General features: G+C 38.6%; 1 protein-coding gene across 1 annotated transcript in view; it reads right to left on the reverse strand.

Moving 5' to 3' along the window:
- Positions 1-918: 918 nt before the first annotated feature.
- Positions 919-12527, reverse strand: part of LOC104523393 (5'-nucleotidase domain-containing protein 1-like) — a gene marked incomplete at its 3' end in the record, with an annotated part of 34115 nt that continues 22506 nt past the window's right edge. The window contains exons 4-5 of the mRNA XM_010165950.2: positions 1603-1721; positions 919-1116 (exon numbers count right to left, since the gene is read on the reverse strand). Coding sequence (XP_010164252.2) covers positions 919-1116; positions 1603-1721 — 317 coding nt within the window. The remainder of the gene's footprint in view (positions 1117-1602; positions 1722-12527) is intronic.

Below are 12527 nucleotides of genomic sequence, written 5' to 3' on the forward strand. Positions count from 1 at the left end.
ATAATAATAATAATAATAATAATAGCAGCTTTTCAAAGCAAGGTGCAAAAAAGCATATATATCTCTATATATATAGATATATGCAATTAGAAGAAAATTTATTTAGGAATATATCAAAATAAGAAACACTCCAAACAGAGAATGAAGCTGTACTGTAGTCCTACATAGGACACACTGGAGGTACAATGCTGCTGCCTTGGCCATCTGAGCACCATTCCCTGTCTACTTTGTTTTTCAGAACCAGAGAGAAGGACAAACCATAGTAACTTTCCAACTTCTGTGGGAGAATTAAAGTGTGGCAGTTGCGCTAAGGCCCTGATTCCCAGCTGTGATCAACCTGAAAATCACATTATTTATCTGAGGTAAATCTCAGCATTCTACATTGGACCAGACTTCAAAACAGTCCTTCTTATCTGAGCACAGCTGTCACCAAAATAAACAACCTACGAGGGAAGCAGCAAATTCAAAGTGCTTTGTATATAGGGAAAGCACAAGCAAACTGTATTTCACAGAGAGAGAAAGAGAGCTTTAAAACAAGCTAATAAAAATTTCTCTGTGTTTACAGTTGGTCACAACACACAGCAAAACATCATGAACTCGGCAGAATTCATGTGTTGGACTTGTGATAAGCGGCCATGAAATTTCTCCTTGTAGGACACAGGGCAGGTTCTTGTTACTGAAAAGATGACTATGTTTTTTGGATAAGGGACTGCACATACAGCTCTTTTTCTAAGGTCTGAGATTTAGCTCTGGGTAGAGGCTCTGTGTCACCCATGTAATCCTGAGCTGGGAGAGGATGGCACCCGTTGGTGTAGCCAGGAGGGTACGTCTGTGAGAGATGTTGATGCTGCCAGCAGCCTGGTAAGATAAGCAGGCTCCTTCTCAGCTCAGGTGGCATGAGGCTTTCTTGCAACTTACTTTCTTCTGTTCCAGGAAACATCTGCAGGGAACCCTTACCTCATATTTTCCTTTCTTCTCCAAGGGTTCCAATTCAGTTTCCTCAGGTACCGTAACTTTGTCCCCTAGAAGCTCCTCTAAGATGAAGACGGTTTCCCAGTTGCTATAGTGACGTGCTGGGAAAATATCTGAGTGCATGCTGTCACCGAAGTAAACGACCTAAGAGGGAAACAGCAAATTAAAAATTTGTTGTATATGAGGAAAACACAAACTGTATTTCACAGAGAGAGAAAAAGAGTTTAAAAACAACCTAAAAAAAATTCCTGCATGTTTACAGTTGGCCATGACACACAGAGATCTTGTTAATGTCACAGTTTGGGGTTTTATCTTCAACCAGCTTCATATTTAATCCATTTCCTCAGGGAGATTGTTTATTTCCTGATTACAGTCAGATTCTCCCCAAAGCTGCTGAAATGCGTGACCATGCATGCAGAATAAAATATGTAGGAAGTTTATGTATTCTACTGATAAGAAGACTAATATGCTACTTCCAGTTCTGGATGGCATACAACAGCAAGCATAACCAGAACAAAAATTTGTGACCAATCACATCGATAACTTTAATGAAAGCTTGTCTGGTGAATTTTAAACTGAAACAGGGTATTTTCAGAAAGATTTACTCTCACTTAAATCATACAAACATACCTTGGGATCCAACTTGCCAGTCATCTTCTTTAGTAGCTCATAAAGCTGGATAGCATTACCTTGGGAATACCAGCCAGGCTTGTCCAGTGACAGCAGAGCCTCCTGTTCCTCGTCATTCTCTGAAATCACCAAGCAAAATTGCCCGCTGTTAGTGAGAGCAGCCCATGCTCCTGTATTTGTGAGATGCCCGAGGAGTTGCCTGTGCACAGCTTGGAGCACATGGTCTCTTTTGACATTAAACCAGCTCCAGTGTCTGGCTCAAGTCCTGGTACTGATTGTGGGTTCAGTCAAGGTGTTCAGCAGCTGGGAGAAGACAGACATTTGTGAGAAAAGAAGCAGCTGAGCCTCATCTGCAAGGGCTACAGAAGAGCTGAGGAAACAAAGTCATAGGCTTTGCCCCCCAAACACTGTGGCAGTGAAGGCAGGAAACCACAGGGACCAGACTGATGGAGAAGCTGCTATAGATCTAACGTGGAACCATGAGATAGGACAGACTGCAAGAGACACACAGACTGTACCTTTCCCCACAGACAAATTACCTACTGCTTTTAAACGCTGACATAAATACAACAAAACAAACTGAGGTAGCTCTTGTGGGCACTCGCCAGCCTTAGATCAGCACAAGCAATGAGCAGTTCCAGTTAGCATCCAGTTTTGAAGAAATGATGAATGGACAATACTGCTGCTGGTGGGTGATCCACATTGGCATATATCCACTCTGGAAGCTGTCAGTGAACCAGAAAAATCAGAAGCTGAAAATCCCTGGTTATCACCTAACTGTGCCCTAGGCTTCATTTCTAGCTGGTCCCATAGCATCTGGATCTGTCCTGGTGTTCATATAACCTTATTGCTTGGTCAGAACCATGTATTGTTGCCACACAAACTCCTTTTAGCTTTTTGCTGGAGCCAAAATACTAGCCTGAGTGAAATTATAAACTAGAATTTAATCAGAAATATTAATATTAATGTCTTCTGTCTATTGAAGTGGTTAAACAAAAGGGCGATTTTGTTATTCAGTCTCAATCAAATATGTCTTGTTTTTCATGCTAGAGAGTTAGAAGCCAATGCAGTACTTTGATCTGACTTAAGCAAAACATTAGGATTTCAATTTTTCTCCTGTTTTATAGAATTTCTTGAAGTACTTAAAATGTGTTAGGAGGAAAACTGAGACAGAGAGAGCAAACTTCACTTGGTTAGAGACTGCTAAAAGCTGAAATGCAAATTTTGGAAGAAGAAATAACAAGACAGTTTTATGTTTAGGAGCAAACAAGAAGTACATGGTGCAGTGCATTGGTCCTTGAAGGAAAAAAAAAAAAAACAACAAGTAAAAAGAGGGAAATAGGTATGTTAGGAGAGGCAGTAAATCATTCTTTAATATTACGAATCATTGAATTTGAATAAACACAGGATTTATTCTCAGACAAAACAATTCTATATTAAGGCTGTGTTATAAACTAGGAAAAAACAAGGAAATTCAAAGTTGACACTAACAAATAATGTAGAACTTGTGTGGAAATGTCTTTTCCTTTGTTCTTCTTCAGAAACCTAATGATGATGATGATGATGGTGATGATGATAATAATAATGATATAATCCACAAAAACCCCTTGATTTCCTGACTTTTAAAATAGTTTTGCCCAAACAATGTTGATCAAACAGAAGTTGTCAAACTTCAGCAAATTTGTTTTATTTTCCCTGTATTCTTAGACATATTTGTAAGGCTGGCTAAACAAGCAGACACATTCTTTAAATGATAAGGACACAGAAAAAGAAACTTATGAAAACAACTCTTTTGAGCTGCTATTAAGTTTATTGAACTTTGTGAAGGTTCGTATAGCTATCATTGTCCCTCCATTCCGTCCAACAGGAAAATACTAGAGAAAAATGGAACTATTATGAGAGGGATTTTCAGAATAACAACATTGCATTTGCAAATAGGAGCCCTATGTATTACAGTAGCACCAGAAGGTTCCATCAAAGAGCAAGACCCTGCTTTCCTGCTTCTATGGAAAGGCATAAGGGGAATTCCTGACTGAAAAAAAATCATGCTAATTACAAGGTAGGAGATCTCTTGCTCTGTGAGATCTATTGCTGTCACTCCTAGCAGTGGGATTCATCTCACTTAACTCAATGCATCTGGAATTTAGGCTTCTAACTTACAGTTACAATCTGAACTAGCTGACCAGGCTCCCTCGGCAGGCAAAAGAGAGTGCAAGAAGCACTTGTTAGAGGTGCCAGCTCTGGAGAAGGAAAAGATTTAATTAAATTAGGAACTTTGCTTTTAGGTAATAAAATGAAGGGAAATTTCAAAGCCTGGTTTCCTCTATACTTGGAGGCAGCAAACAGCATTGGGATGTCAAATTCATTATGGGAACACCTTGATTTTGGAAGGAGCTTCAGAAATTTGAGGAATTAGGAAAGGTCCTTTATAATACTTGAGTTGTAGTGTTATAGGGATAATGAATCTGAACTGGCAAACCTTCCCTTGAACCATCTCATATGGCTACTTTTGCTTATATGTCTAGGGGTGTCAATTTTATTTCTGTAATCTGAAGTGGGAGGAAATTAATGATGTTTCAGATGCAGTAAGTTATTAACGAGAAGGGTTCTAATCCACTTACGCTTTCCCTGTGGCAAAATATAGTCAAGAAAATTATTCTTCAGCACTGGTTCTTAAGGCCTTTTGTAGTAGTTCTACCATGTAAAAATTGTTAGACAACAACTTAAAAATCCATTAATGACACTATTGGTTCTGGCCTTGTATCCTTCAGATAGCAGTTACATGATAGTGCTGAAGAAATCTGCAAATTTCCTGCAAAAATGCTGCATAAATATGACAATGATAGTTCCTGATATATTTTAGATATTCCAAGCCTGACATTGGCTACACTCAGGCAAGAGGAAAACTGCTGCTGACCTTCCTTCCACTTTGATGTTATTGATTCGTAAAAGTTCATTCAAAGGTCAGAAATGCTATAAATATTCCTTCAGTGGAAAGCAACATATATACAGGCGGGGATGCTAATGCTTCAGGTCTTATAAGCTGGGAGGAAAAGGAGATGTCCTGACAATTTCAAACAGACTGTATAACCAGAAAGAATTTCTGAGATGATTTAGATAGAGCAACTTGCTTCCTTTTGAAGTCTAATATATCACTGCAATCCAGATTCCTGGCTGTAGACTGAAAACATGCCATGACAAGAAATGGAAAGGTAAGAAGCAAGTAAAATTAAAATAATTAAAGCCAGAAAAGCATTCTATTAAAACACTCACCGAAACTTCAACAGTGATTCACAGCAATTTTCCTGAGGGGAAGTTACTGTTCCTTTTTAAAAACAACTACAAAATCTTGACTCATGCTGGGGCAATATTAATATCACTGGAATGGCAATTTTGCATATTGCTGTGTCTAACAGCTTGGGAAATATTTTCTGATTCAGAGATGTACTCCCATTACCATTAGCAGATACGATTTTTCAAATAAACCAATTCACTAACAAGACTCTTCTTGTGAGAATTTTCTTGCCTGCCTTTAAATGTGTGTTGCAGGTTTATAACATGGACTGAGGAACATCTGGTTTCATTCTGAATGAATATGCAAAAAGTAATCAGTGAAGCTTATTGCTATTTAAATGACAACTGATGGTAATTTACTTTGACACGGAATTGCTCCTTAGGAAAGACTCTGCACACGCTTGCTTACTGTCATCTGTTTTGCTATCCCTTTATGGGTTATACTCACCCAGATGAAAACCTGAACACATGTGCTTCTGAGGTTGTGTCCACATTGCACGTTCAGCCCAGGGTTTGAACCTGGAGCTCTGTCCCTAACCTGGCTGGTGTTTACACTGTTAAACTCCAGCCCAGGGGACAAGGCTCTCATATGAAGCCCGAGGTTAAGAGAGAAGGTATGAGTTGAGTGTGAATTTACACTCTGACAGTTATTCCCCTGTACTCAGCCACACCTACGCTGAAGTTAATTTTCGGCAGCTCACCATCCCTGAGGCCACCACCTTGCACTGCTGCTCCTCCTCTGGTTGGGTGCCCTGTGGGCGATCATGGGCCACGTGTCCCAGTGCGGACCTTTGAGTGACTGAGGACCTGTGAGTGACTTACCTGAGAGCCTGTGGACACCTCACACCTACTTGACTGGGGGCAGGAAAGTGACTCCAAGTGCCTGGAGGCCATGGCAGCCAAAGGTGCGTGAAGTGTAACTGAGGTGTGTGTACAGCTCTTCAGCAGTCCCTTCTGCCTGCTTGGCTATCTCCTGACAGCCTATTAATCATTTCCATACAAATCTACTTAGACCCACAAGTAGCTATTAGGGTTACTGATATTTTTTGTTCCTTTGAACTGTGCGACAGAATCACAGAATCACAGAATGGTAGGGGTTGGGAGGGACCTCAGGAGATCATCTAGTCCAACCCCCCTGCTAAAGAAGGTTCCCTACAACGGTGTTGTAGGAAAGAGTTCAGGTGGGTTTTGAACATCTCCAGAGATGGAGAATCCACAGTCTCCCTGGGCAGCTTATTCCAGTGCTCTGACATCCTTAAAGAAGTTTTTCCTTAAGTTTGTATGGAAGAATAAAATAATATTGTGGAATAAAAACATGCAGTCACTCTGTTGCTGTTCGTGCCTGTACTTGCTCCTGCTCTTCCTACCCATGGGCAGCTCTTGCAAGCTCTCACTGTGTGTAGGTGCTTAGCACAGATGAGCATATATGTCTAACACACTGACGTCCTGGTTACTGCCTCGGGGGGTTATTGTAAAACAAGTACATTTTATGATCTGCAACTATCATATTGATACGGCTCTCTGCAATTTAAAATAATGTCATTTCAGGCCCTAAGGGCATTAAAATAAAAGCTGGGTTATGTTGCAGCCTGACTTGCAAGTCTGATTCTGGATGGCATTTCGAGCTTACTTAAGAAACACAAACTCTTTTTCAGAAGGGTACTCAAGGCAGGAAAGTGCATCTCTTTGCAGTAGGGACAAAGGGACCTGCATAAGCAAAATCTTTCTGGTGGGTTCTTCCAGTTGTAAAGGTAATGCAATGGGATGACATAAGCTGTGGAGTTCCCCTGTGGGCATGCTCTCCATGAAGAAAGCAATACTTACAAGCTTGCTGCAGGTAAAACTTCATACCCTATGGGCACCCTTCGGTAGGGTAGCATCCCAAATTCCTATGTATAGACCAACCACATTTGCTGGGTGGTTTGCAGGATTCATGCAGGTATTACTGTATGTTTTGCCATCCCTGAATTACTTCTGTGCTTGGAAGTAGCTGTGAGATCCATCTGCCTGATATGTGCACCAGCGCTTGCCAGTTTCCTGTCTGACTGGATGACTGCAGGGAAGTGATAAGGAACAAACTATTCCCTTAACATGATGTGCTGAAATAAAAGGTTAAGGCTTCCTAAAGTAACTAGATATTTTGGCCGTCTCAATTTTTGGCTGTCCAATCTGATTTTTTCTGAAAAAGCCTGAAGATCAGCTCCCCTTCCTGCCCTTGCATCATTCTGCCTTCTTTGTGGTGGCTTATGGTTGGTGAGGCAAAGGCTGAACTAATCAAAGTAAAAATTCACTTCTGAAAACTGGAACATGATTTTTAATGTTACATAGGCAGTAATACATCTTTCTTATGCTCAGAAACCCCAACATATATGTGCTCATTCATATGGAGAACTGTCAATGTTCCAAAAGAACACCACAGAGAAAGCTAAGAAAAATACAGATACCTGTGAAAAAATAAACTATTTCATGATAATTCATAAGTGCTACTTCTTCAATTCCTTTTCACACAATGGAGAACACTTCCTTTTCTCACAATGGACTTTCATTCTTTTGCTCATTTACAAGGCATGATAACACTAAAGTACAAGTTAGCATACTTTCGAATTTCCCTGGTCATACAAGAACCAAGACATCTTCAAGAAGAAGAAGAAGAAGAAGAAGAAGAAAAAAAAAGTTTTACATTTTTAGTTTTAGTTGAACCTTTTTAGTTTTTATTTAAATCTGCCTTACTGCTAAGGATTAATAGTGACAAACAACAAGATATGCAGAGACAAGACTTAAGTTTTACTTGTTTGTAAGAAAATCGGTATTTCCTTTATAGAAGTCAGCAAGCACGTTTCTTTAGGAAGTTCTGATTACTGTGTTACAGGAACTGAAAATAACAGCTCACTATAGATTTAGTAATTTGTTTTTGAATCTGTCAAAGCATTAACTGTATACCTTCCCAGGCACAGTCTGGCTATTGAACAGTGTTTCTATTTAAAACTTTGATATGATGAAATACAAGCAAGGCCTTTTTTCCTTGGAAAAGGAAAATAATTTTTTTGCAAAATGATTCAACTGCAAGTTGAATTAATTTGGGAAATGATTCAACTGCAAGTTCATTTTTAAACATAGTTCATGCACAGATTTGGTGAAGCTTTTTCCATAATCTTATTTAATTCTATTTATAACTCTGATAACTTATATTTTCGAAAGGTAAGAGGGACATAAATACAAATTTTATTTTTTGCACATCTTTTGTAAGGGTTTTTTTTTTAAAATCGGGATCTTTGGAGAGGTACAGAATGGCAAGATAAGAAATAAATTCTCTCCCCAGAACAGTTTTATTCTGAATCTCATTAGTTTTGTAAGAAGGCTTCAGAGCCTTATAAAGGAGGAGCTCCCACTATCCAGACAAATGTCCCCAAATAACTTTATCAATTTTAATATCATAGTCATCCTAGAGTTCTATTTGTAATTACAGAGAGAGACAGGCTTTTCTAGAAAGCATTTTAAATTTAGGTAAGCTAGGAGAGGTATGGTAACTGAGCAAAAAAAGGCCATAATCTTTTCAGGAATATGCAGTTCAGTTCAAGCAACTGTCTGTAACCTCTCTCACTAGGGTGTGCATCACTGCCATATAAAAATTTGAAAAGTGGATGGAAACAGAAGATGGAGGGAAGCACAAAAAATGAAATGAGTGCCACCAGTCAGTTCTGACCTAACCTGTCACTTCAGAAAAATGTCTCAATTAATTTTCATAACTGAAATAGAATTGAGACACACAAAGCATCTTCTTTGCACTGTGCAGACTGTAATCTTTCATTTTATCCTAACTCTCTAAGTCTCTCGAGCAATACCTACTGAAATAAGGCATATTGGAATTTGCTCTTGGATCATATTCTTCCACACTGAAAATCGACACTGCAGTGTGGTGGGGAAAAACCTCCTGCGATTCATTTACTTTGGCTTCATACATTAAAAAATAGCACAAAAAAAAGAGAACAAAAGTTCTTTAATCCTTAGTTTCAGAAAGACAAAGAATTTTTTTTTTCCCTAAATCTTAATACTTCAGGTATAAAATATATTACATAAATTGGAATAGACCATTTGTTTCTGAACAGCCATATCTCAATTAAGCAATATATGGACCCTGGTGCAAGGGGCCTTTGTTTTTTATTTCTTCAGTTCCCTAAAATATGTTGTTTCAAAGGCCATAATAATTGCAAAGGAGACATGAGCATGCATAGTTATTGCACGTACTCATTTGTCTGGAATACACAATAGACATTTTCATTAACTTTTATATGAAAACTGTTTATACAGCCAAGTTGATTTATGATTTATAAGAAAGCTCCATTCTTTTTTCCTAACTTATTACACTATCTAAAATACCTACTTTAATTTTATTGATTAATTCTGTCTGAAGTTCCAGCTCTCCAAATATTGGCTGCCTCTGAAGGGGGCAGTTTTACATTAACCTTTAAAGACTAACTTAAGATTCAAAATTCCATAGGTGAAAAATGAAATTTGGGAATTAAAAAAAAAAATAAAATCAATCCACCCAGCCTTCTGCCTGTTAATAATTGTACAAGCATTTTGTAGCTGCAGATAGCTGTCATTAAAACCTTGCTCAGACTGTGCCTCTGACTCGGTAATCAAAAAAGAAGAACCCAACCCACACACATCAGTTTCCTTAGCACAGTGCTGCTGCAGAGCCCGGCAAGCTCAGCAAGCACCAGCGAGACCGTTCCTGGAGAGTGCAGGGGGAGGTTAAAAAACTCCAGCATGGTTTTTTCCTGTCTGAAAATGGGAAATTTCTAAAAAATAAAAAAAAGAGAACTTGAAAATAGCTTATTCTCTCAATGCTTCACAGGTATCCTGCTATGCAGAAGCTGTGAAGTACACACATTCCCAGTATTTCTAAACAAAACTGGATGCCTTAGAATAATCAATTTTTAATGGAAATAAAAGCTAACATCTGAGATTACTGAGAGAGAGGTTCTGTTGACCCGAGACTCCTTTTTATCATATAGTAGAAGAGAAGCATTCCATTACACATTTAAAAATCATACCAATATTAAAACCATTTGAATATGGCTATCAGGGAAGAGACTACTCTGGCATTGCTTCATGTATGTACTAAATTGTGAGTATATTTATAAGTTATTAATAATACTTAGCACTTCAAGTAAAAATAATAATAATAATTTAAATTATAATCAGAATAAGATAGCATTAAATAGTTAAGGTATATTTTCTATTAGAAAATATAGAAACTACCACTAATAGTTCAAAATCATAGAAATAACAGAATATAAAACATAGCAGAAAAGAATAAAATATCAAAACAATTACAGTGGGTGGTCTTTTTCAGTAGCAAATAGACCTTTTTTTCCTGGTACATTTTCACCCTTACGTTTAATTTCCCTTTGCTTAAGAAAATGTTCAAGGAGTACCAAAAGACAGTCTGGGACCTAACCTAGCTTCAGAGAATCTTCCCTTGGAGACCTACCTCTGTTCACGTATCCTCAACGAATTCCAGTTAGGGATTCATCTTATTGCAATAAGGAGGATTGCAACTTAGATGCTTTTACTATATTTCCTGCATTTTATATTATTACTATTCTTTCTAGGGAAAAAAAGCCAAAAAAAAAGCCAAAAAAAAACAAACCAAAAAACCCCTCTTAAAAAATTTGGGGTTGTTCAGTGCACCCTTGCCACAAGCAATGTGCACATTAGGGTCCATCACAGAAAGCCTTTACCAGAAAAGTGCTACAGAAAGAAAATTATCTGGAGTTGCGCTGGTGAAGAATTAGGTGGCACTTTGCCAAGTTACAGCTAAACAGAAAACTAGGAAACCTCCCTAGACCATGGGAGTGTGATGGAGTGTGGACCAGCTAGGGAGCAGGATGGCTCAAGCATGCTGAGCTCCCTGTTGAGACTTATGACCTGTGGCGGATGGGGAGCAGAAAGGAAGGACAAAGTGTGTACCTTGAAGACAGAAGACAAAGAGGTGACAGGAAGTTCTGTCTTGAGGTCTGGGGAGAATTTCATGGCACTATGGACCACAGTCATGGATGAGTTCAAAGGAGGGACAAAGAACATGACAGGGTTAAAACAACTGTCAGAGACTTTGGATGCTTTTTAAGGTCTGCTGTGGGGCCAGGTGTGTCAGGGAACACCAGAATGAAAATGAACAAGAAACCCTGTTCCTGTTAGATCTGTTGAGATATAGTAAAACTTCATATTTAATAAAAAAAATGAAAAACATAAGGAAATAAAGGTTCTAACAAAGAGGAAAAGTTTTTATGTGTGAAACAGTCACTGTAAATCTCAAAACAATGTAACCAGGCTAGATGGCAAGGAAAAATGGAAATTACTGATTTCAGGCAAAGTACATTTAGTTACTTTTTCATGGGAAGACTGACATGACGGATTTGTAGTAATGAGTTTTTTTAAGAAGTAAAAGAGAAATGACTCCCGTGACACTTCCTATAATACTTTTCCAGTTCCTTATCTGTGCATTTCGTGTGGTTTGAAAAACCACTTTGTGTCTATATGAAAATGTGCTTTATCTTGTTTCTCAGAAATAAGAGCATTGTGCCAGATCTCTGTATGCAGGAATTTCACAGATAAAATCTCTTGCTACTATTATTCCAGAAAAAATAAACATCTTGGAAGGCTCAGCCTTAGTCTGGCAGTATAATGGAGACACCTGGGATCTGTGGACAGTAATAATATATAAAGTGGTTTCACAGCAGATAAGAATCAGGTTGGAATGAACACGTTTACTAATGAAGAGAAAAAGTCCTGGGGTTGCTAACTCTACCTAGAAAAACATGCAACATACAAATTGAGGTTTAAGACATCTGGAGTCCTACGTGAATAATAAAGAACGACTGAAGAACAAAGAGAGCGAGGAAGAAGATGGTACCTCACTTTTACCTTTTCCTGAGCTTTCAACTTGCAAGAAGTAATTCCCTTTTGAACATCAGCTGCAGAGGACTTGCTACTCATCTAAATAATGCAGTGTTCCACAATCACTTGCCAGCCAAGAAATGTCTAGTTTTGGGTTCTCTGACCTTTTATTTTCCTGTATTGGGTGGGAGAGGCAGAGCTGCTCCTGAACTAGGTAACTCTCTACCCACCTAAGATTTTCCCCATGCACAATAAATCCACGCCTGCTGATTTGTTTTCCTCTGCCACTGACTGCTTTGCAGTTCTCCCAGCTGCTTCATAAACATTAGGTAAGCCTTGGTATTTAGAAACTGGGAATCTGAGGCAGAGATTCATTGTCATATCAAAGTAAACCAGATCTCAGCCCAGGTTTTGGTCTTGATTCCTCCTTGTGTTCACAGTTCATTTCTAGGGCTTCCTAACCTGCTCCTTTCACTGCTTGCTTCCAATAGCAGATCTGATGCCTGCAGTACAAAAATCAACATTTCTACAGACTAACCTTAATAAAAGCTTGACATTTTGGAAAAACACATAAGAGAACTCTAAAGCGCTTTAATGAAAACCAGCACATACAGATTCATGGAAACTATGCTGAAGGGAAGCTTTCTGCAATGGTTGCCAGCCCTTGTTCTGCCAGGAATGTACCATACACAACTCTATTTTTGCTCTACTACAAACTGCCTTAATCT

Source organism: Antrostomus carolinensis, unplaced genomic scaffold (genome assembly GCF_000700745.2).
Source record: "Antrostomus carolinensis isolate BGI_N321 unplaced genomic scaffold, ASM70074v2 scaffold21234, whole genome shotgun sequence".
Taxonomy (NCBI): domain Eukaryota; kingdom Metazoa; phylum Chordata; class Aves; order Caprimulgiformes; family Caprimulgidae; genus Antrostomus; species Antrostomus carolinensis.